Below are 26,425 nucleotides of genomic sequence, written 5' to 3'. Positions count from 1 at the left end.
CAGATCAAAAGTTTAAACTGAGAGAATGTATCATTTTAAGGGAAAAATATGTTGTTTCAAAATTTCATGGCGTCAACAAATCCCAAAAAAGTTGGGACAAGGCCATTTTTACCACTGTGTGGCATCCCCCCCCTTCTTCTTACAACACTCAACAGACGTCTGGGTACAGAGGAGAGCAGTTTCTCAAGTTTAGAAATAGGAATGCTCTCCCATTCATGTCTAATACAGGCCTCTAACTGTTCAATCGTCTTGGGCCTTCTTTGTCGCACCTTCCTCTTTCTGATGTGCCAAATGTTCTCTATAGGTGAAAGATCTGGACTGCAGGCTGGCCATTTCAGTACCCTGATCCTTCTCCTACGTAGCCATGATGTTGTGATTGCTGCAGAATGTGGTCTGGCATTATCTTGTTGAAAAATGCAGGGTCTTCCCTGAAAGAGATGACGTCTAGATGGGAGCATATGTTGTTCTAGAACCTGAACATAGTTCTCTGCATTAATGGTGCCTTTCCAGACATGCAAGCTGCCCATGCCACAAGCACTCATGCAACCCCATACCATCAGTGATGCAGGCTTCTGAACGGAGCGTTGATAACAACTTGGGTTATCCTTGTCCTCTCTGGTCCGGATGACATGGCGTCCCAGTATTCCATAAAGAACTTCAAATCGTGACTCATCTGAATTAGAATCAGAATCAGAATCTCTTTATTTCACCAAGTATGTTACACATACAAGGAATTTGTCTTGGTGAGAGCAACACGTATGACAGGTAACAAAAACACAGATTATTTACAGTATTAAACTAAAGGAAAATTACACTAAATAATAACTAGGATAGGGGATAAATTAAAAAAGTACTAGAGGTAATAAAGAGCTGAAGAAGCTGAGAGATGTGAAACAGATTTGGTAGAAAAATATTATACATAGAAAGTTACAGATGACCTGAATATTTACAGAAAGAGAACATCTGTACAGGTGTGCAAATAGTCATAGTAAAAATAGGCAGAGTGCAAATAACTGTTCAGTCTGGTTTGGTACAGTTCAGTTGTATGTTTTGAGGTTTACAGTGGGAGGTGTTCACTGTGGTTGAGGAGCGCTACAGCTCTGGGGAAGAAGCTGTTAGCATGACATGTTGTGCTGGTTTTGATGGACCGCAGTCTTCTACCCGAGGGGAGTGTCTGGAAGAGGAGGTGTCCAGGATGTGAGGGGTCAGATGTAATTTTGCCAGCCCGCTTCCTCACCCTGCTGGTGTAGATCTGCTGAAGTGATGGCAGGTTACATCCAATGATCCTCTCTGCTGTCCTGATGATGCGCTGGAGTTTGGTTCTTTCTTGTGAAGTGGAGGAACCAAACCAGATGGTTATGGAGGCTGTGAGAATGGACTCGAATGGATGATCGCTGTGTAGAACTGGATCATCAGGGTCTGTGGCAGGTTGAATTTCTTGAGCTGTCTCAAGAAGAACATTCGTTGTTGAGCTTTCTTGATGATAGAGATGGTGTTTTTCTCTCATTTCAAGTCTCTGGAGATGGTGGTGCCCAGGAACTTGAGTGACTCCACCATGGATACTGCAGTGTTGTTTATGTGGAGGGGGGGAAGGGGGGGGGTGGATTGCGTCGGAAGTCCACTACCATCTCTACAGTCTTTTCTGTTTTTAGCAGCATGTGGTTGCTGCTGCACCAGGACACCAGCTGCTCAATTTCCTTTCAGTAAGCAGACTCATCACCGTTGGCTATGAGGCCCACCAGAGTGGAGTCATCTGCATCATCTGACCACAGAACAGTCTTCCATTTTGCCACACTCAATTTTAAAAGACCCCTGGCCCAGTGCAAATGTCTGAGCTTGTGGAGCTTGCTTAGAAATGGCTTCCTCTTTTCACTGTAGAGTTTCAGCTGGCAACAGCGAATGGCATGGTGGACTGTGTTAACTGACAATGATTTCTGGAAGTATTTCTGAGCCCATTCTGTTATTTCCTTGACAGTGGCATTCCTGTTTGAGGTGCAGTGACGTTTAAGGGCTCGGAGATCACGAGCATCCAGTAGAGTTTTACGGCCTTGATCCTTACGCACAGCGATTGTTCCAGATTCTCTGAATCTTTTGATGATGTTATGCACGGTTGATGATGATAACTTAAAAGTCTTTGCTATTTTACGCTGGGTAACACCATTCTGGTATTGCTGCACTATCTTTCTGCGCAACAATGGTGGAATTGGTGATCCTCTTACCATCTTGGCTTCAGTGAGACACTGACACTCTGAGAAGCTCTTTTTATACCCAATCATGTTGTCAATTGACCTAATTAGTGTTATTGGTCTTCCAGCTGTTCGTTATATGCTCAATTTCCTTTTTCCAGCCACTTATTGCTACTTGTCCCAACTTTTTGGGATTTGTTGACACCATGAAATTTTGAATCAACATATTTCTCCTTTAAAATGTTACATTCACTCAGATTAAACTTTTGATCTGTCATCTATGTTCTATTACGAATAAAATATTGACATTTGCCATCTCCACATCATTGCATTCAGTTTTTATTCACAATTTGTTTAGTGTCCCAACTTTTTTGGAATCCGGTTTGTATATATTTTTATTTTAATTGTATATTATTTACATTAATTTTACATTATATATATATATATATATATATATATATATATATGTGTGTGTGTGTGTGTGTGTGTTTAGACACAATTCCTGTTTATTTTCTAAATGTGCCGACAATTATTTTTGCGCACATTTCATGTTTTTGTAAAATAAGTAAATTCATCGTAAATAAATTGTTTGACAAGCCAAATTCTATTTATATATTAATAGTATTCCTTCATTTTCATGCCAATGGAACAATCCGATCACATTACGTTAGCAATTCCTGGCTTTTAGTTTAGAATACTGACTTTATATGGACTAAATATCAACAAATGCTTCCACAAAAGGATAAACTCTTTTTAATACCTTCGATTTTGAAAGAAACAATGAATCAGCAGGTGTCCCAATACTTTTGTCTATATAGTGTATGTTCAAAGACACTTCTGCACATTCTAAAACACAATTACTGTTTACTGAATTTGTAGGGGTGAATTAGAGCAGAGACTGCGAGCCAGTCCTTCTCGTCCAACACCAGTATCTGACTTCACAAATGCGCTTCTAGAAGAATGGTCAAAAATATCCATAAACACACTCCTAAACCTTGTGTAAAGCCTTCCCAGAAGAGTTAAAGCTGCTATATATAGCTGCAAAGGGTTGCCCAACATGATATTAAATTTTATGGATTTTATTAAGAATGGAATGTCAATCAAGTACATATGTGTTCGAAGGCAGGCAAGTGAATACTTTTGACAATATAGTTCAATATAATTCATATTAAAACTTAAGTTACATAAAAGTTAAATCAAACTACTGGTTAAAATGAAAGGCTTTTCCAGAATCCCTTCTAACAATGTTTTAATCATTTTTGTCATTTGTTAAATAATTGTAGACTTTACTTTAAATAGTAATAAATGTGAGAGCGTCCTAATGTATTTACAAGAAAATGCAGTTGTATTACTTATACATTTCTTCAGTGTTCTGTGTTTATGCTAATGCTCAGCAATTCATCATCAAGTTCTGCAGTACTGTAAATGATATTTATATGCTGTTAGGTCACCATGACTGACTATATGAAAACACCTATGAAAGTGATTAGAAAAAATACTTGTGTCTATGTTAAAAAAAGGAATGTATGTATTGCGCCATATGGGATAAGGTGATACTACACCTTCAGTGCTCACTGGCTTTTGAGTAGCAGCCCTTCTGCTTTCTGTCAGAGCATGCAAAGGTGGAGTATATTATCTCTCCCCTCACTGGTAGGACGTTAGCCTAGGCCACCTAGGTGTGAGAGCACCAACCCCACTCGTGGTGAGAAGGCGGGGTCCCACGACCTGCACCTGCACCAGGGATAAAAGATTGGTGATGTAAGAAGGCAGCGTGTACCGTCAGCCACCAGCAGGGGGCCTGGCCAGCACAGTAGGAAAGCTGGTGGAGCTGGAACAAAGAACTCCAAGCCCCAGAATCCCAAGTGGTAATCAATGCTGACCAGACCCACCTGTGTGGCATGGTATAAATACACCCAGCCAAACACACTTCACCTGTTGCACCTTTGTAGAGGGGTGAATGGTAACAGTGGTTCTAAGTTGTGAACAGTGATGAAAAGCTGAAGTAAAAAAAAAGAGAGAGTTTAAGTTGAAAAGAGTTAAAAAAGTTAGTGTTAACAGCTGAAAACTAGAAAAAGAGGCTAGTTTGAGTTGAAAAGGGGTTTAGATTGTCCTTTGTACGCCACTTCTGGTGTTTCCTATGTTTGTTTTCCTGCCCTTTTTCTATATAGCTTTTAAACAGTTTTTATACTGCCACCTCTCACAGCTGTGGTGGTGCAGTGGAAGCACACTGGGCTCCCGTTTCCAGGGTTGGGAGTTTGAGCCCCACCACAGTCTCACCAAGCACCAATCTTGTATTGACTTAAGACATTCACCATCTGTTACACTCACCATAAAATAATACCCTCCAAAAAGGGGTAGTATCCTTACTTACTTAAATGAACTGCACAGGTGGCTGATTACGCCATTCCACATGCTACTGAGTGGAATGTCAGTGCCCTTGTTTCTGCCTTCCACCATGGCCTCATGGATGACCCTCCTGCCTCCCTCGATTAGTTCATTGAGTTGGCTAAATGGGTTGATTGCCGTCTCGAGGAGAGGCGTAGTGTGCAGAGTGTCGGAGACTCCAGAGTTCCTTGTGGCCCACCCACTGTCTCTGGCCCTTCTCGGGTGTCCTCATAGTGGTCAGCTGCTGTCTGGCCTCCTCTTCTCCTTCTAGGATGTAAATTAGTTGGTTTGACCAACTAATTTTGGCAGAGTACGCACATAATACCCTCTGGGAATCTGTGAATTTCACTCTGCCCATGTTCCCTGGATAGGAGACGGGGATGGGGATCCAGTCTCCACCCCCTCTTTCTCTCGAGCGTGATGTGTTTTTGTGTGTGTGGGTGTATGTGTGCTCAGAGGCAGGAGTCTGTCTTTCCTTTTTCTCGTAATTTTTCTTAAGGGGAGGTCCTTTCATTTTTAGTTTTTGTTTTCCTTGTGATCTTCGAAGTAGCCAATGTGGACTTTTTCCCATTACCCATCAACTGGGCTGTTATAGTAATCAATGCATTAATTTAGTGGAAGAACTATCCAAACCCCACTTTGGTGATCAACATAATAAGCCAACAGTTTCTACAATGTTACCCCTCTTGCTGCAAGTTGGTTATACACATACAACCAGTGCCCTTCATGTGGTAATTAGCATAATCATAGCAGTGGGGGTGGTAAACAGTCCAGTTTTAGTAGTAGTGTTGGCAAACAAAAATGTTTTACTTCTAGTAGCTTGAGGCATGTTTGTCCTCTGTTTACTTAAATGTTCAGAGGGAGGAGGAGCAGTGTTATAATTTTTTTTTTGAGCCAGACAAAAAAATTTCCACCTTTAATCAAACAGCCATCTTCGACTGTAACCGGCTTTTTAACCCCCTTCAACTGAGAACAGCTAATCCTTCACACTAATGCATCATGTCCTCTTTCTTTCCATACTGTAGTGCTGACTGTACTCTACTGTGGACAAGCTCAAGGTGAACAGCTACATCTGCCTTTACTGGATTGCTTCATTTACATTCATGTAGATTTACCTGTACAACTTCCCCCAATCCACTGTATAGTTTATTATACACATATTTAAACTTTTTTTTTACTGTCATATGTGTATGTGATTGTATTAGTTCTCACATGCATTGCACATACAGCTCATTAAACACTGTGTGTGTGTGTGTGTGTGTGTGTGTGTGTGTGTGAGAGAGAGAGAGACATAGTAAACTACTGTTTATATTGTAAAAGTAAAATCAGCTCTGATCTCTTCATCATTTCATCTCAACAGAAAACCCCAAACCAACACTGAGGGTGTATCCTCACACCACTGTCTACACTGGAGACACACTTACTCTGACCTGTGATCTGCAGAGCTCAGTCACTGGATGGAAGTTTACGTGGTACAAAGTCTCTCAGCAGTTAGAATATCTGAGAGAGTTAGGCCCCAACACACTCAGTATAACAGCGTCTGATTCAGGAACAACAGAGTATCAGTGTAGAGCATTCAAAGGATCAAACAGCTCAGACTACAGTGATCGAGTCAAGATTACAGTAAGAGGTTCGTAATTTTTGTTTCTGCTTTCTTTTCTCAAATGTCTTGACTATAGAATCTTTGTTCATCAAAAATAGTATACTATGGTGGTATACTATCTTTTTACTGTGCAAAAAAAAAACTTTACAAGAAGCTTTACAGAAAGTCGATGTAAAAAGATTTTATTCTGTGCTATCAAAATTTTTAGTAAGAAATTAGAACTCTTACAGTTTATCGTAACATGTTACATCCACACCTATAAGCCTGAGTTTTTAACAACAATAACACTAAGTGGTAAAAAGATTTGGCGACTAAGAGTACTGATACATCTACCTACTCACACTGTTCTGGAGCTTCTCACTGAAATAAACTGAGATATACTATATTGGTTGTTTTTCAGTTTTTGGCTCTTAATCTATCTGTAACCCCTCTAAATGTAACAATTCAGTCATGTAGCTGCATCTACTGCTTAGCAAGATGAGCAAAGCATTTTCCCCCTTCTCCTTGTTTTGCTCTCCCTCCAGTGAGACACAGTGACCTATTTTCCAATGCAGGGCCACATGATTACTTAGATGTGGCTTAATCAGGACCAGAAAGTGGACGATGCCTTGTAATAATTATGCGAAGTTAAGAAGTTTTCCTTCTTTAGTCTTGCACTACAGCTACAGTGCTAATGTAGTAGTAAAATAGCAGCTGGGAGCAGCTCTGGAAACTCCATTTCCCAGAAGCCCCAGAGCTAATTACAGCTGATCAGACACACCTGCTGGGCTCTGCATAAAAGCTCTCCCAAACAAGTGGCTCAGTGCTGCACCTTTTTAGAGGAGCAGATGGTAAACCGGTAAAGAGAAAACCAAAAGAAAACTAAGAAAAAGAAAAGTCAAGTAAATTCTTGATTTAGGGGCAGAGACTCTGTGTTTAATGTGTTAGCTGGCCTCAGCTCACTGCCTTTAAGCTTATTAATTTCTGTGAAATGAAAATTTGTTACAGCCTTCTTTTCAGTCTTTTGTTTGACCCTGTTTGATGTTTATTGTTCTCCCTTTGTTTGAGTCCATCTTTTTGTGTGTCTCCTTTGTTTGCCGTTCCCTTGTTTCCCCACCACTTCTTGGAGTACATCGCAGTACATTGCCCCTTGGTTTAGTGGGTTGCTGGTTCAAACCCAGTCTCTAGCAGTCCAGAGTTTCTACCTTTCTAAAGTCTTTATGATCTTTGAACAGAGAGACCAAAGGCTACAGTGAAAGTGCAGCCAGCTGAGCGTGTGTTCATCAGAGAGAGAGTCACTCTCACATGTGACATAGAAAGTGGAGGAGTCTGGAGTTACGAGTGGTTTAATAATAATGATCCTCTCAGTGAAGCTCAATGGAGGAAGAACTATGAAATCTCTAATGTTGATGGGTCTCATGAAGGTGATTATACCTGTAAGGGAAGACGGTCAACAGAGCCGCGCTACTCAGAGATCAGTGCTGTTGTTAGACTGACTGTATCAGGTGAGTGTGTCGTCTTCCCCACATTATTTCTACCATTAACAGTTACTAGGTGAGGTGGCCTCACAGTGTGAGGAGATACAGTAGAAGCTATGGTTGGAAAGCTGGTGTTTAACTGGGTTTTGTGTTGCTGCTTCAGTTTCACCAAAGACAAGAATGTGTCTTTTAGAGGAGAAGCAGACTCAAATAAAACACTTTAACAAAGACATGTTCCTGAATTAATATGTGAACATCTATTAAACTCATAATTAGATCAGTATAATATCATAACTTGTTCCTACCGTTTATTTCCAGCTTTCAGTGTTAACTATAAGACATTAGACCCTACAGGATCCCTAAACTTTCACCTTTAAATAACTTCATTATTTTTAGTGAGGTCAGGATGTTGGATGATCACCACCCCACCGTATCCCCAACTCATCCTGAAAGTTTTGGATGGAACATAGTCATTCCAGATAACAAGGTTCCACTGCTCCACAGCTCAATGCTGGGGGCTTTATTCTCCTCTAACCCATGCCTGGTATTAGGCATGGTGCCAATAAGAACATGTTTATGTGCAGGACAAAAGATGTGTGTGTGGGGATAGAATTAGATGGTTTACTACTGGCTTTAAGTTTATTAGTGTTTCTTCCTGCTTCACTGACTCCTGTCTCACACTGTTCTGACTGACTTTAACAGAGATCTACTTTAATGGTTGGTAAAAATTTGGTGGCTTTTTATCCAGTATTAAATATTTCCCTTGTAAAACAGAACATGTACATAGGCAAACAACAGTCTCATATGTACATAAAAATGTATATTAACAATAATAAAAGGCAATCTAAATTAGTTCTCCAATGTTACTGTCTGATTATTCAGTCAGAAATGTGCAGTATAAACAATCTGCAAAACTTTTAAAATGCAGAATTGCTGAAATCTTGTGTTTAAAAGTTTTTCACATTTAAAAAAAAGTCTTTTAAAAAAATGTTCAGAAACTCTCTCAATATTGTGGCTTTAAGAAGCATTTCAGCTCTTTAGTGAAAGGACAACCGCTCTGCCAACAATTAGTGAAGCTAATGCGTAACAGCATAGCATAACTGCAACCAGGCCACCAATAACAAAGGTGGTCTGATCACGTCCCAGAAGCTCAAGAAGCGCATGTTCACAGTTAAAGTCCTCCAGGCTGTGGAGTTGGGGGGTGAGGGGGGAGGCAGGCTGGCAGTGCTGGTATGTGTAGCGTGGCATGGGACAATACCCAAGTTGCTGGCATCACCAACTACCCTGAATTGTCCCTCATGCCTTGGAAGCGCCAGGATTGGGGACGTGACAAGAGCATTACGTAGCCTTTGGAATGTTCCTTCCTGTGCTGGCGTCCACTGGAACGGGACACCTTTTGATGTGAGCAGGTGTAACTGTGGGCGAATCCCCTGATTTAAGCGGCATTAGTAAGAAGTGAATTCCAGGAAACTCTGTTCAACATTAGTGGACATTGGCCAGCGCTGCACTGGCTCCACCTTTTGACAGGCCTGTTGCCACGCCTTTGCTACTTACTGTGTGGCCAAGGAACAGAGCCGACTGTTGCAACAGTGTACACTTTTAAGAGTGCAGCTTTAGGCGGGCTGCGTGGAAAGTGCCCAATACTTTCTGCATCATGTCCAGTGCCCTTCTAAAGTCCAACACGTCATCCCAATAAACCACACACTGAGTTCAGGGGCAACCACCAAGCACTCGCCTTATCAGACGCTGGAAGATGCACAGTGCAATGCAAAGCCTGAAGGCCATCACATTCAAATGCCATAGCCCCTTACTGAAGATAAACAAATCTTTTCTTTCACCTCAGGGGCCAGAAGCACATGCCAGTATCCACTGCGTAGATCCAGCAAGCTAAACCAGCTTGACTCCTCCGCTCAGTTCAGTGTGTCATCGTTACGTGGTAAAGGATGAGTCCACCTTCGTCATTGCATTCAAACGCTGGTAATCTATGAAGATCCGTCAGTCACCTTTTTTCTTCTGCACTAGCGTGGCATGGCCCACAGACTGCAAGATGACTCAATAATTCCAGTGGCTGCCATTTCACACATTTTGTCCCTCACAATTTTTTTTTGTGGAAGACTGCAACTATATCACAGCGTCGATTGTGTGGTTTACTAGATCTATGATTTGTGCACTTTGCTTTGCTGGCTGTGAACATGCCACAAAACTAATCCAAAAGCCCCCACAGTCTGTGAATTTGATCTGCTCTGCTATCAAGCCTTTGCTGCTCTGTTGCCACAGTTATGTTGTGCTGCCACAGCCCATGCAGTGCCGCCCTTCCCCACTGGAGCTGTGTGCTCAGCTCCTCCAGCAGTTGGGGCAACACATGTGGAGAACTGTGGTATACCCAGCACAGCTAGAGTTCCCCCACCCAAGCCTGGCACTACATGTTCAGCTCTTCCAGATGCAGAGCATCATAGCAAGCGGTTGGTCGCCATGGAGTCGCTCACCAGTCCCGTGTCGATTACCAGTACAGAAGTGGTCCCTCCAAGCCTGATGGTGCAGCACTTGATGTCCACGATAGCATCTACCACTTTTAGGAAGAACAGACCCAGAATGCATGTGTCCTGAATGGTTGTGAACCCAAACTCTTTTGCCGCCTCCTGAGCACTGGCAGACTTCAACTACCAATTACTCGGCCATTGGTCTCATGTTGGTCTCATGTTCTGACATGATTTCTCCTTGATTTCAGATAAAACCTCCTAGATCTGAGAGACTGTCTCATTATTTTAAAATGCTAACTCATTTTAAGACACTTTATCTACAGCAACGTTGTAGGAAAGTCCAACTACTGTAATCTTTCTGCCAAAACACAGCAAGTTCTTATCCTGATCAAACTACTGCTTCTATTCTAAAGCTGAATCAGCTCTGATCTCTTCATCATTTCATCTCCACAGAAAAACCCAAACCAACACTGAGGGTGGATCCTCACACCACTGTCTACACTGGAGACACACTTACTCTTACCTGTGATCTGCAGATCTCACTCACTGGATGGAGGTTTAGGTGGTACAAAGTCTCTCAGCAGTTAAAACATCTGACTGAATATAAAGACACCAACACACTCAGTATTACAGTGTCTGATACAGGAACAGCAGAGTATAAGTGTGTAGCACTCAGAGGAGACTACAGCTCACACTACAGTGCTCCAGTCAAGATTACAGTAAGAGGTTGGTCATGATTTCTGTTTTCTTTCTACAAACGACTTCATTTCAGAATAAGAATAAAAATGTTGATCAATTATTCCAGAAGGATTTTGAATTCTGGATCTTCTTACAAGAAACACCTTCTTCACACAGAGTTTCTACCTTTCTAAAGTCTTTATGATCTTTGAACAGAGAGACCAAAGGCTACAGTAAAAGTGCAGCCAGCTGAGCGTGTGTTCATCAGAGAGAGAGTCACTCTCACATGTGACATAGAAAGTGGAGGAGTCTGGAATTACGAGTGGTTTAAGAATAATGATCCTCTAGGTGAAGCTCAATGGAGGAAGAACTATGAAATCTCTAATGTTGATGGGTCTCATGAAGGTGATTATACCTGTAAGGGAAGACTGTCAACAGAGCCGCGCTACTCAGAGATCAGTGCTGCTGTTAGACTGACTGTATCAGGTGAGTGTGTCGTCTTCCCCACATTATTTCTACCATTAACAGTTACTAGGTGAGGTGGCCTCACAGTGTGAGGAGATACAGTAGAAGCTATGGTTGGAAAGCTGGTGTTTAACTGGGTTTTGTGTTGCTGCTTCAGTTTCACCAAAGACAAGAATGTGTCTTTTAGAGGAGAAGCAGACTCAAATAAAACACTTTAACAAAGACATGTTCCTGAATTAATATGTGAACATCTATTAAACTCATAATTAGATCAGTATAATATCATAACTTGTTCCTACCGTTTATTTCCAGCTTTCAGTGTTAACTATAAGACATTAGACCCTACAGGATCCCTAAACTTTCACCTTTAAATAACTTCATTATTTTTAGTGAGGTCAGGATGTTGGATGATCACCACCCCACCGTATCCCCAACTCATCCTGAAAGTTTTGGATGGAACATAGTCATTCCAGATAACAAGGTTCCACTGCTCCACAGCTCAATGCTGGGGGCTTTATTCTCCTCTAACCCATGCCTGGTATTAGGCATGGTGCCAATAAGTACATGTTTATGTGCAGGACAAAAGATGTGTGTGTGGGGATAGAATTAGATGGTTTACTACTGGCTTTAAGTTTATTAGTGTTTCTTCCTGCTTCACTGACTCCTGTCTCACACTGTTCTGACTGACTCTAACAGAGATCTACTTTAATGGTTGGTAAAAATTTGGTGGCTTTTTATCCAGTATTCAATATTTCCCTTGTAAAACAGAACATGTACATATGCAAACAACAGTCTCATATGTACATAAAAATGTATATTAACAATAATAAAAGGCAATCTAAATTAGTTCTCCAATGTTACTGTCTGATTATTCAGTCAGAAATGTGCAGTATAAACAATCTGCAAAACTTTTAAAATGCAGAATTGCTGAAATCTTGTGTTTAAAAGTTTTTCACATTAAAAAAAAAAGTCTTTATAAAAAAATGTTCAGAAACTCTCTCAATATTGTGGCTTTAAGAAGCATTTCAGCTCTTTAGTGAAAGGACAACCGCTCTGCCAACAATTAGTGAAGCTAATGCGTAACAGCATAGCATAACTGCTACCAGGCCACCAATAACAAAGGCGGTCTGATCGCTGGTGATCAGAGCACGTCCCAGAAGCTCAAGAAGTGCATGTTCACAGTTAAAGTCCTCCAGGCTGTGGAGTCGGGGAGTGAGGGGGGAGGCAGGCTGGCAGTGCTGGTATGTGCAGAGATCACACCCAGATTCCTGTTAGACCCCATCAGGTCGCCAAATGAAACAACAAAAAACAACAAATCCATGCAAGTGTGAAGATTCTAGTATGGCTGAACATTAGCATTGCTGGTGTGAACCCGGAGGACCGCTGCACTGCTGACTGACACACCAACAGGACAAAGGGCAGAGGCAGGTCCCAGTTGGTCTGGTGTTGTATGGTGAGCATAGCTAGCTGGGTGGTGAGCGTGGCATAGGACAATACCCAAGTTGCTGGCATCAAGTCAAGTCAAGTCAAGTCAAGTGGGTTTATTGTCATTTCAACTACATACAGAGTACACAGTGAAACGAAACAACGTTCCTCCAGGACCATGGTGCAACATAGACAGTGTATACAAGACACAAGTGCAACACAAACAAACAAGTGCGGACAGACAACACAGTACAGACAGAGGATAATAAATAATGACGGTAGTGTGCAAGTTGTGCAATGTGCAATAAATAGAGTCCAGTGAGGTAGTAAAGTTATTAGTGCAAATGCTTGTGCAAAAAATGCTTCCCATGTTATCTGGGGTAAATGGTTGGAAAGAGAGAGAGAGGGAGAGTGTACATGTACCAGAAAGATATCAGTTCAGAAGTTGAGTTGTGTTAAGGAGTCTGATGGCTTGGGGGAAGAAGCTGTTGCAGAGTCTGGTCGTGTTGGACCGGATGCTGCGGTACCTTCTTCCTGATGGCAGGAGGGAGAACAGTCTGTGTGAAGGGTGGGTGGAGTCATCCACAATGCTGGTTGCTTTGCGGATGCAGCGGGTGGTGTAAATGTCCATGACGGAGGGGAGAGAGACTCCGATGATCTTCTCAGCTGTCCTCACAATGCGTTGGAGGGACTTGCGGTCAGAGGCTGTGCAGGTCCCAAACCAGGCAGTGATGCAGCTGCTTAGGATGCTCTCTATGGTTCCCCTATAGAAGAGGGTGAGGATGGGTGGAGGGAGACGGGCCTTTCTCAGCTTCCGGAGGAAGTAGAGACGCTGTTGGGCTTTCTTGGCTGTAGAGCTGGTGTTCAGGGACCAGGTGAGGTTCTCCGCTAGGTGGACACCAAGGAACTTGGTGCTCTTAACGATCTCCACAGAGGAGCCGTTGATGTTAAGCGGAGAGTGGTCCGGTCTTGATTTCTTGAAGTCAACAACCATTTCCTTGGTCTTCTCTACATTCCAGTGAAGGTTGTTGACTGTACACCAGTCTGTCAGCTGCTGCACCTCCTCTCTGTATGCTGACTCGTCGCCTTTGCTGATGAGACCCAGCACAGTTGTATCATCGGCGAACTTTATGATGCTGTTAGAACTGTGTTTCACAACACAGTCATGAGTCAGCAGGGTGAACAGCAGAGGACTCAGTACACTGCCCTGAGGTGCCCCAGTGTTCATGGTGATGGTGCTGGAGCTGCTGTCCCCGAACCGGACTAACTGGGGCCTTCCTGTCAGGAAGTCCAGGATCCAGTTGCAGAGGGGGGTGTTGAGGCCCAGCAGGCTTAACTTCCTGGTGAGGTTCTGTGGGATGATGGTGTTGAATGCTGAACTGAAGTCTATGAACAGCATTCTGACGTAGGTGTCCTTCTTCTCCAGGTGGGTAAGGGAGAGATGAAGGGTGGTGGTGATGGCATCGTCCGTGGAGCGGTTGGGACGATATGCAAATTGCAGGGGGTCCAATGAAGAGGGCAGTTGGTTCTTGATGTTCCTCATGACTAACCTCTCAAAGCACTTCATGATGATGGGCGTGAGAGCTACGGAACGGTAGTCATTGAGGCAGGACACCGTGGACTTCTTCGGCACGGGGACGATGGTGGTGGTCTTGAGGCACGTTGGGACAGTGGAGCTGCACACCAACTACCATGAATTTTCCCTTATGCCTTGGAAGCGCCAGGATTGGGGACGTGACAAGAGCATTACGTAGCCTTTGGAATGTTTCTTCCTGTGCTGGCGTCCACTGGAACGGGACACCTTTTGATGTGAGCAGGTGTAGCTGTGGGCGAATCCCCTGATTAAGCGGCATTAGTAAGAAGTCAATTCCAGGGCACTCTAAAGGTGTTCAACATAAGTGGACGTTGGCCAGCACTGCACCGCCTCCACCTTTTGACAGGTCTGTTGCCACGCCTTTGCTACTTACAGTGTGGCCAAGGAACAGAACTGACTGTTGCAACAGTGTACACTTTTAAGAGTGCAGCTTTAGGCGGGCTGCGTGGAAAGTGCCCAATACTTTCTGTATCATGTCCAGTGCCCTTCTAAAGTCCAACATGTCATCCCAATAAACCACACACTGAGTTCAGGGGCAACCACCAAGCACTCGCCTTATCAGACGCTGGAATATGCACAGTGCAATGCAAAGCCTGAAGGCCATCACATTCAAATGCCATAGCCCCTTACTGAAGATAAACAAATCTTTTCTTTCACCTCAGGGGCCAGAAGCACATGCCAGTATCCACTGCGTAGATTCAGCAAGCTAAACCAGCTTGACTCCTCCACTCAGTTCAGTGTGTCACGTGGTAAAGTATGAGTCCACCTTCGTCATTGCATTCAAACGCTGGTAATCTATGAAGATCCGCCAGTCACCTTTTTTCTTCTGCACTAGCATGGCATGGCCCACAGACTGCAAGATGACTCAATAATTCCAGCGGCTGCCATTTCACACATTTTGTCCCTCACAATTTTTATTTTGTGGAAGACTGCAACTATATCACAGCGTCGATTGTGTGTTTTACTAGATCTGTGTTCATGCACTTTGCTTTGGTGGCTGTGAACATGCCACGAAACTAATCCAAAAGCCCCCACAGTCTGTGAATTTGGTCTGCTCTGCTATCAAGCCTTTGCTGCTCTGTTGCAACAGTTCCTTGATGGCTTCCACTTTGTTGTGCTGCCACAGCCCATGCAGTGCCGCCCTTCCCCACTGGAGCTGTGTGTTCAGCTCCTCCAGCAGTTGGGGCAACACATGTGGAGAACTGTGGTATACCCAGGACAGCCAGAGTTCTCCCACCCAAGCCTGGCGCTACATGTTCAGCTCCTCCAGATGCAGAGCATCATAGCAAGCGGTTGGTCGCCATGGAGTTGCTCACCAGTCCCGTGTCAATCACCAGTGGAAAAGTGGTCCCTCCAAGCCTGATGGTGCAGTACTTGATGTCCACGATAGCATCTACCACTTTTGGGAAGAACAGACCCAGAATGCATGTGTCCTGAATGGTTGTGAACCCAAACTCTTTTGCCGCCTCCTGAGCACTGGCAGACTTTAACTACCAATTACTCGGCCATTGGTCTCATGTTGGTCTCATGTTCTGACATGATTTCTCCTTGATTTCAGATAAAACCTCCTAGATCTGAGAGACTGTCTCATTATTTTAAAATGCTAACTCATTTTAAGACACTTTACCTACAGCAACGTTGTAGGAAAGTCCAACTACTGTAATCTTTCTGCCAAAACACAGCAAGTTCTTATCCTGATCAAACTACTGCTTCTATTCTAAAGCTGAATCAGCTCTGATCTCTTCATCATTTCATCTCCACAGAAAAACCCAAACCAACACTGAGGGTGGATCCTCACACCACTGTCTACACTGGAGACACACTTACTCTGACCTGTGATCTGCAGATCTCACTCACTGGATGGAGGTTTAGGTGGTACAAAGTCTCTCAGCAGTTAAGTCCTCTGACTGAATATAAAGACACCAACACACTCAGTATAACAGTGTCTGATACAGGAACAGCAGAGTATAAGTGTGTAGCACTCAGAGGAGACTACAGCTCACACTACAGTGCTCCAGTCAAGATTACAGTAAGAGGTTGGTCATGATTTCTGTTTTCTTTCTACAAACGACTTCATTTCAGAATGAGAATAAAAATGTTGATCAATTATTCCAGAAGGATTTTGAATTCTGGATCTTCTTACGAAAACACCTTCACACAGAGTTTCTACCACATTATTTCTACCATTAACAATTAAAAGAGTAGAGGTTCATTACTGCTGCAGAACAGATTAGGAAGTGATAGAGGAGGATCAGCACACTTCAGTGACTCTGGAGTGTGTCCTGGATCAGTCTGCTGGATGGAGGTTTTACTGGACTAAACACACACAGAACCCTCAGAATGAGTTCAGCACTGAAACACACTCCCACACCATCAGCTCAGTTAGTGTCTCTGATGGAGGTCAGTACTGGTGCAGAGCTGGGAGAGGATACCCGGTAAACTACACACCCTACAATGATGCACTCTGGGTAAACACTACTGGTAAGAAAAAACATTCTGCCTTTGCTGATATAGGGTAACTATCAAGTACAATATCCACCGCCACCTTGTTTTTCTGATTGCATGATTGGGCCAAAACTAATACTATCACGTTTACTGAGTGGCTATAAATACTGAAATCCTGATAATATTTTACCTGGAGAAATTTGGAGGTCAGATAATTTTTGTTTTGGTCAGGACTATGCATTGCACATGAAAAAACATATATGATTACAGAGTGTTGTGTAGAGAGATTTTGAGCAGATTTTTTCTCTTCTGAAATAATGGAACATAAGTTTCCCCAAGAAGACATAGATTCCCTCCAGACACGGGGGGGACTTGGGTTATGGGTAACATATTTTAATGTTTCCACAAAAAGCTGTTGATTAAATACACATAAAAAATGTATTTATATGTTCAAATAAAGTTTTAGTTAATAGGGTTGCAATGATATAAGACTTCTCTCTCAGAAAATATCACAGTATACAGTATTTCATAATGTCAAAGAATTTTGGCAATTGTTATTATCAGTTACAAAAACCCTGAATGAAATGTGATCAGAAGGTTTATTTTTGTATTTTTGAAACACTTCAAGTTTAGAACAGGATAGAACAAAATTGTTGCATTAAAGAAAATAAAAAGTTTTTTTGTGATGTTACATGAGTCTTTTAGAGGCTCTGGCTGAGGTGAAGGACCGCCAGAGTCAGACAGCTGATTCAAGGCACCGCTGTTTAGATTTCATGAAGAAATAAAATATCATCATGGATATGTCTGAATCACATTAAAGCAAAGAAAGCGTAAACTGAAAGCGAGCAGACTGGTGACTCTGCTGTCCCAGAGAATGCTACCACGACTTGTCTGCACTGTTAAAAGTATATTCTTCAGTTTAAAACTGTAACTGAGTAACTGTGGAGGTGATCTTTGTGAAAAAAGGTTCCTTAAAGGTCCCTCAAAGCACATTAAGATCCACAGTTTCAAACTGAAGAACCTCCAAAGTCCCTTTTAACAGTGTACAGTGGGATTTCAGCATTTCTAGTGTTAATGGAAGTGTACTGTGAGTATACTGTGAAACTGGTTACCACTGCAACCCTACTAGCTAACAAATTACAGTTTATATGATTGGGGTTCCTAACACTAATCTTAACCCTTTTATTGTAAAAGAGCAGTTTACATCAGCCAAAGTGCCTGAGAAAGTAACAAACCCTAACTGAATTGTAATGTGAGCTACCACACCAAGATTTAGCTTGCTAAAGCTAGTCCTGATGTGTGGTTCTGCAGCAATAAAACCTTGAACCAGTACCCACCTCATGCTTATCCTGACTCCGACTGAGCAGTTTCCCTACCAGAAGCTGAAGCCAGAGATCAGGACACTGATGATGCTTCTGAAGTAACAGTTAAGAATAGATGCACTCAGGCCAGCCAGAGTCCTCAAGATTCGTTATTGATGTCAAGAAGTGTTGTCATGCCTTCTTTGCTAAAGGGGAGACTTTGAAGGTCCAGGAAAGGTTGTTGGTGCTGCCATTACCAAGCACTAAAAACCAAAAGAGGCCAAAGGAGATGTCTTAGTTATGTTTGGAAATACAGTGTGTAGGAGGCCTTGGCTTTCCTCCATGTTCAAAAGCACCCTTATCTGTTATCTCGGTACATTGCCTAGTTTTTATGGAAATATGAATACACCTGCTCATTTTTTACCAATTTTTCCAAAATCAAAAGTTTTAAAAAAGAGTATCCTGCTTTTGTTGGAGTAACTGTATCTACTGTCCTGACGAACGGCTTTTTACTAAATTTTGGTAAATTGCTGTGAAGATGTGATTGCATTTAGCAACAAGAGCATTATTGAAGAATAATCACCACCCCACCTCATCCCCAATTCTCAACTCATCCCAACAGTACTGGATGGAGCACCAACCATCATTCAAGAAAACACAGTTCTGCTGCTCCCCAGCTCAATGCTGATAGGCTTTATACTTTATACTTTATACTTAGGCATGGTGCCAATAGATTCATCTTAATCCGCTTCAGTGAGTCCTATTTTACAGGCAATACTTCTCTACAGGGACTAAGCTGTGTGTGCATTTGCAAAACTGTGTCAGAAATGGATGCAACTTAAAGTAGCTGAATGCATTCATTAGGAGGGGCATCCATAAACATTTAGATATATTTGTGAACAGCTTGCAAACAGTGTTGCCAGTAGCTTTTGTGATGAGGTTGCAGGTGACATTATCTTCTGATGGCACTTTAATGCATATCAATGCATTTGTGTAACCAATGCTGTACAGTGGAATGGTGCATCACCGCCTCTGTGGTGGCTTTTTAGAGTTACTACCTTAACTGATGTATCTTAATGATATTTGGAGTGGAGATTGCGACTTGAAAAGCAATCTAATGTATATGTGGTCATCAATTGGTTTTATTTTCAGCCCGCTAAGAGGATCCCATGGTTGTTGAGCATTAATATTTTATAGTGGGTTTGTAGTAAGAGAATATTACCTAAGGAGACATGAGTGTATGCTTCCTTTTTTTAACCTTTTTTTTTGATAATGACCCAAATGACAGCTAAAACACCCAAGAATGGATAAGAGGAAAACATTGGACTATTCTGAAGTGGCCTTCTATGAGCCCTGACCTAAATTCTATTGAGCATCTTTGGAAGGAGCTGAAACATGCCGTCTGGAAAAGGCACCCTTCAAACCTGAGACAACTGGAGCAGTTTGCTCATGAGGAGTGGACCAAAATAGAAAGCAGAAGTCTCATTGACAGTTACAGGAATCGTTTGATTGCAGTGATTGCCTCAAAAGGTTGTGCAACAAAATATTAAGCATACCATCATGTTTCATGTTTATTTTTAAAAATAAGTCTGTTGAAGCATGGTTGAAAAGCAATGTCAGATTTTCATTTGTTGAATTTTTATTTATTATTACTTTAGTTAGATTCAAGATATTTCTGTGACCATTGTGAGTTTTTCTTTCATTAACCAAGGGGTACCAACAGTTTTGTCCATGTGTTTATGCTTGACCATTTTAACTGTTTTTAATGGCACTGCTGCCCACCAGCAGGGGGACAGGGTGCAATACAAGAAGAATTTGGCAGCTCCCAAAACTCCATTTCCCAAAAACCCCAGCGTTAATCAGCACTGACTGCTTACAACTGCTGAACTCTGCATAAATGCCCACTCCAAACAGCCACCAACATTGCACCTTTGTAGAGGGGCAAGTGGTATTGTGACTTAGTCAAGCTTGGTGTAAAATAGAAATGAAAAGAAAAATTACAAGAAGAAGAGATAAATAAACCAAATAAACCAAAATCAAAGGGAAAGAAAGAAAAGATCTGGAAACTCAAAGAGGAGAAAAGATGTGAAGTTATGACAAACTTGAGCATAACTAAAAGAAGAGCTAAAAGCCACTGAAAGAAGCCCACCAGGGCACAGCTATTGGTCGCCATCAACAACTGCTGCAGCAAATCACGCCCCAGTTGACACTTTTAGTAAAAAGCCTACTTCAGAAGAAGCAGCAAGCTGCTACTCACCCCAGCACTATCTCCCATTATTCCTAAACAGGTTCCTGTTCAATGGCTGATTATGTCTTTGATTTCAGAACCCCGGCTCCTGAAAGTGGTTGGAATGAGGAAACCTTAATGTTAGTAATCTTCCAATAAGGGCTAAATGAAAGGCTAAAAGATGAGTTGGCCACTCGGGACCTGCCCTCAACACTACTCGGACTATAGGATTTGTGCTTTAGGCTTGATGTATACATCTGTCAAAGAGCCCAGGCACAGTGGTCGCACTTCTGCTTCCCATTCTGCCTGATACTCCCCTCCAGTCTATCCAATACCCCCGGGGGAGGCACATAAGCTATGTAAGTTGTGGGGTGGTACTCACCTACCAGCATGCCATTCACGTGACCAGTTGCCTAGGGTGTCCCAGGCCACCAGCTCCCATTCTACAGAAAAGACAGGGGAACTGGGACTAGGCCTAGCACTTGTCCCCACTTCTTCAAGTTTTATTGACTTCTTCACTTTAGCCATAGTATTACCCGTAGAATCTCTGGACCATCTTTGCTACCAATGGGCAGTCACTGGTCTTGTTGCAGTCACTCATCTTTTGACTGAGTGCTATTATTCTTCTTCTGGGCACCACACCACCCAGGGGAAGGCAATAGCTATCTCCCCCCTAAGTGTGTCACTTCTGAGAACATATGTTCTAGGGTCAGGCTTTATTTAACTCTCGTCTTCTCCTGCAGGGGTAGTAAATAAAGAAGGGGTCTCCGCCTTGTGTCGATTGCAGGGCATTAAAGCCATTGGTAAAGGGCCACTATGCCCTGCCTCTTTTGGCAGCCGCCTGTGAAACTGCAGCAAGCTTCTATATTCACTAGGCTGGACTTGCGCAGTGCCAACTATATGGTCCACATAAGGCATGGTGATGAGTGGAAGACAGCTTGCTCCTCAGGGCACGAAGAGTACAGGGTACTGTCTTTTGGGCTCATGAATGCACCAGCTGCTCTCAGCAGTTTATTAATGAGGTGTTGAGAGAAGCCTTGGGCAAGTATGCCTATGACTCCCAATGATAACCTCATTTATAGCCTGTCTCTTAAGAAGCATATAGGTCATGTTAAATGGGTCCTCCCACTTTAATTGAAGAACTGCCCATTTATAAAGCTGGAAAAGTTGTTGCTCCATTCAAACACTGAGGCATTTTTGTGTCAGAGGGCACAAAAAAGAAAAGATATAGTCTTATGCAAAAGTTAATTTAGCACCTAAACTGAAAGTCAATATTAGTAACAAATGTGAGCATAATTAAAAGATGTTGAATAATGTTGAAAATATTTTTCCCTTAAAAAAAATATGGGTGCTTTTGTGTTTGATGTTGTTTGTCTGTCTTCTTTTGTTTGTGCACACCATTTTGGAATCTCATTTGTTTTATGTTCCCTCCTTTTGTTCCCTCCTACTTCTTTCTGGTGTGATTTCTGCACCTCTTTTCACTCATTTCAGTAGTGCATCAGTAAAGCACAGCATTCTCATTCTGTGCACTGCTGGTTGAATCCTAGCCTCTGCACCTTCAGTTAAAAAAAAAATGATTTATTTTTTTTCATGTACATGCTTTTACTTTACTGAATCCTAGTTTATACATATTTATTGTCCACTAAATAAATAATAAACAAAGAGAGACTTGGGTCTGCCACTCCACTGTCCCATAACAAAAATGTTGTTCACTTCACATGTCAGTGGTGCTGATTTTTTTACTTATTAGTGTATATAGTATATACACAAGTTAATGAGAATTCACAGAACAAATATTTTATATATGATTTTTTGTGTGTTTTTATGTGTGTAGCAGGTCCGTCAAAATCAGGAGCTCAATTCTCAGTCCTCAGTCTGCTGAGTAGTCTGCTGGCGATGTCTCCATATCTGCTGGTGTCCATCATACTGGGGGTCAAATGCTACAGAGCTCGAGGTAAGAACTCCCTGTAAATACACTGTAAAGCTCACTGGATCAGAAATCTCTCTGTTCCACTTCAGCTGAATCAGGATTTCTGATTAAAGACTCATCTGTTCATCACTGTGTGTTTCACAGCTCAACCTGATGAGGTGAACAGGATGTAAGCTCTGATAGAAGGAGGAACATCTTACTTAATGCTGAACTCCAGACCCTGTTAGAGATCCTGCAGTCTGGCAGTAGAGGGATTTAAAGAACAACTTCATCCACTGAAACATCCAGCAGCTTCATTTACTTTCTCTGTGCAGTACTTGTTATGAAGCAGGCGTGGCGCTGCTTCAGCAGCGACAGACTGAGCATTTAAACTCAAATGATCAGCAGAATTCCTTCTAGATTTTATTTGAATTAATTTTATTATTGCATAAATGTGTGTGTGTGTGTGTGATTTTTAAAATGAACCAGTTGGAGAATATCAGTATATGATATCTCAAAGGTTTCTGTAGCAGGAAGCAATTTGAAAGTAATAGCTATGTTTAAACTGATGAGTAACAAGCCTGTGGGGTGGAGAATAGAGAGCTAAATGTCCCTCAGTGTTTAAATGCAGCAACACTTAAGTACAGCTCTAAGAATTTTTTTATTAATAGTTTTTTTGTGTCCCCACTTTTTGAAAATCTAATAAATAACATGGCTATCAGAACTGTGGTATAACTGCAAAAATACTTCAGAACATGTATTACACCATGGATATTGACATGGTGGTGCTTGTCCTCAGCACTCTGCCTTCAACCCTATGTCTATGACTGCAACACACCCATCTCATTATCTAGCAGTGTATTTTTGAATTACCACCCAGATGTTGTTTGAAATTATATGTACAGGAACTTGATAACATAAACCAAAAGTTATCAGTCTACTTTGTGAAACAGCCCCAGATGAATGAATAATATTTGTTTTCATTTTGTATTCACACGGGGGAATGTTTAAACGAAAGTATTGGATAATATCTGCACTGTCGCTTTAAAAGACCATAGTTCTATAATATTGTGTGGCCGAGAATGCATTAGATGGGCAGAGAATGCTACATGAGGATAATAATTTCTAGCACATCACAGAATTCACTATTGTCACTATTGTTTGTGTTGTTATTTTGGCAACATTACCCTTCTAACCACTGTAAAAAATGAAGAAGCAAAGTTATTATTGAGTTAATCTATGTTATAAAACCAACAGCCACTGAATAAATGTTGTGTATATTTAAATGAATACTGGGATTAATAAAATACTGAGGATTATTGTGCTCATGAGAGAAATGAGAGTTTTATTCACTATTAACTTTTCAATTTTGGGTTCTATCTGAATTATTTGTGTATTTTCATTTTTTGTGATTGGGAAAATACCTGGAGGTTAAGCAATAACTGATTCGTCATACAACAAAAACAACAACAACAACAAAAAAATATAATCCAAAATCTCAGGTTATGCTTATATCTATCATTAACATTCATTTTGTATCTGAATAGTTTCTGGACATACTTCAACCAGATTCTGTTTACACTTCTCATTAAAATGTGTCCCCAGAGTGATCACATGTGATCTCATTTTACTTTCCCACATAAAAAGAACTTTAAGCTTTAAGTGAAGAGGCTTTAATTGTCATTCCAAGTACAAGTACACCAGGACTCACAACAAAGACAGAAACAATACAGTACATATGTATTGTAAGTGCAAACATGGAATCAGAAAAATACAATAAATATGATAAATACAACAGACATTAGACACATTAAACAGACAAGACAGTGCAACGCCAGGGTCATCCACAATGCTGGTGGCTTTGCAGGCAGTGCTTCGTGTAAATGTCCATTATAAAGGGGAGAGACACCCCGATGACCTTCTCAGCTGTCCTCACTGTTTGCCAAAGGGAGGACATTGTCAGAGACATTGTAATTCCCAAACCAGACAGTGATGCAGCTGCTCAGGATGCTTTTTTTTATTCAGTAGGTTTAATATAACCTATTTAGAAAATTAATTTAAAAAAAAGATTGAACAAACTAACAAAATTACTCAGGAAAGGAGTGTTACCTTTGGTTGTAGGTATATCTGTTCTCATTATGTGAAAATCACGCACAATTAGGTTGAGATCAGTACATTCCAGTTCTTTGCCCTTAGAAGCTCAGTCACATCACCAATAAACACCAATGACCCAGTTATATTGGCAGCCCTACATGCCCATTTCATAACAATGCCTCCAATGTTTAACAGATGATATGGTATTGCTTTGAAATCGCTTTGGAAGAAAAATCCTTTTTCTTCTCCATACTGGAACAAGACAGGCTTTCTAGCCTGATCTAGCCTTTCTATACTTAAAAGTGTTAAGAGTGATTTGCATCTTGATTCAAAAACTCTTTAATAATAATGATAATCCATATAAAGTAAAATTGAACAAGTATTGAACAAATCACCATGGATAGAAAGAAAAAAAAACACCTAATGCTTTCTCCTGCCTTCCCTATAGAAGTTTAAACTCAAAAACAAAACATAGCTATTTTCCATTCCCTTGGATTGATGAGAGCTTTGATGTCTTATAAAGGAGCAATGTTCTTTTTCACCAACAAATTGGCAAATGGGTACAATCAGGTAGCAGAACAGGAAAAAGGATCGCCATAAGCCTTCAGAACACCATGTGTAATTTATTCATTAAAATAGTCATAAATCCCATAAAATGTGAGAATATGATTTTTGCTATGGGGAGTAATATGAATATTGTTTGCTAAGATTCTTGTCTCTGGGCAGTGTAACAACAAAGCCCTGGATAAGCAGCAGTGTTAAAGACCTTCTGAACAAGAAGAAAAGGGGCTTTAAAGACAACAACCAATAAGAACTTAGGAGCGTACAGAGGGAGCTCAAAGTCCACTTGCGAGAGGCCAAGGAGTCTTACAAGAAGAAGGTGGAGCAGATGTTGGGGGAAAATAACATGAGGGAGGTATGGAATGGTATGAGGACCATCACGGGCTGTATGCAGAGGAGTATGTAGCTTCTACAACTGGTTTCTGATACTTCAGTCTCTGTCTGTCTGGACATTAACACCTCACCTTCTCATACTGACAGCACAGACAATACAGCCCCCGCTCCACCCCTTCACACTTTAACTCATTAGACCTAATCTGCAGCACCACTGAAGCCCCCTGGTTCTGTTCAAGCAGTGGCGTCTGTGACTGCCCCAAGGCAAGCAGTGCCCACCGCTCCTGTTCCTGTGCAGGGGGTGTCCACCCACAGAACTGCACCCTGGTTGCCCCCTCGGATTGCACCTAGGCCCAGTCCTGGGCCTACCCTGTTTCTGTGTCTGTCCCTGTTTCTGGTTTAGTCCCCGTACCAATCTCTGTGGTTGTTACTGTCCCCGTCACTGTCTTGATTCAGGTTCCTCTGTCCAGTCTAATGTCCCGCCTTGTGCCGTGTTCCCTGTCCAGCGCCCTGCCCATGTGTCTGTCCTGTTTTCTATCTGACCCCCTGTGCGCTTTTCTGGCCTCCTCCTTTTCTGCTTCTGTTTTGCTCTGTTTGTGTCTTGTTTGCCCTAGCTACACTTGTCCACCAGTGTCTCCTCTGTAGCCACGCCCCCTTGTTAGTCCCAGGTGTTTCTCGTAACTCCCTTGTTAGTGTCTGTATAAGCACCCCGTTGTTTCAGTTGTCCCTTGTCTGGTCTTGTGCATGTTGTGCATTGTGCTTGTGCATGTCAGTTTCACGGTTTGTTGAGTTGGCCTGTTTATGGGATTCTTGTGTGGTTTATTTGGTAAGCTTTGGGCTTGTTTGGTTTCTGTTTGGTTTGTTTCATTAAAAGATCCAGCAAGTGCGTCCACCTCTGTCTCGTGACGTTAGTATCTATATACAATGTCCTGTTATGTTTACGATCTCTGTATATTAACACACTGGTTACTATTATGTGATTCCAGGAATCTCTAAGTAATGGTTTGTATAAGATACTTTACCTCAGCCTTTAATAACCCACTAACATCAACATTCACCCTTCATTACACTCACCTGTAAATAATTTAAATCAAGTGAACAGATATTAATCAGATGAAAAGAAACAGATGGAAATGGAGCGCTGTTTCATGTGACATGTACTGCCTTAGCAAAATGTTTAGAATACATGCTGTTATTAGTTGATCAGCTGATTATTTAGTGGAGTAAAGTAATTAAGACCCTCAGAAACTAAACACTAAGAGAGCTTCTCACTGTTCATACT

At 41.8% G+C, this 26,425-nt stretch overlaps 1 protein-coding gene across 1 annotated transcript; it reads left to right on the top strand.

Moving 5' to 3' along the window:
• Window positions 1-4,951: 4,951 nt before the first annotated feature.
• LOC140562766 (high affinity immunoglobulin epsilon receptor subunit alpha-like) lies at window positions 4,952-22,349 on the top strand. The gene is made up of 5 exons (XM_072688626.1): window positions 4,952-4,988; window positions 7,389-7,658; window positions 10,565-10,837; window positions 22,081-22,200; window positions 22,321-22,349. The coding sequence occupies exons 1-5, from the start codon at window positions 4,952-4,954 to the stop codon at window positions 22,347-22,349; spliced, it is 729 nt and encodes a 242-aa protein (XP_072544727.1).
• Window positions 22,350-26,425: the final 4,076 nt, after the last annotated feature.

Source organism: Salminus brasiliensis, chromosome 9 (genome assembly GCF_030463535.1).
Source record: "Salminus brasiliensis chromosome 9, fSalBra1.hap2, whole genome shotgun sequence".
Lineage (NCBI taxonomy): Eukaryota > Metazoa > Chordata > Actinopteri > Characiformes > Bryconidae > Salminus > Salminus brasiliensis.
This window is presented reverse-complemented; position numbering and strand designations above follow the sequence as displayed.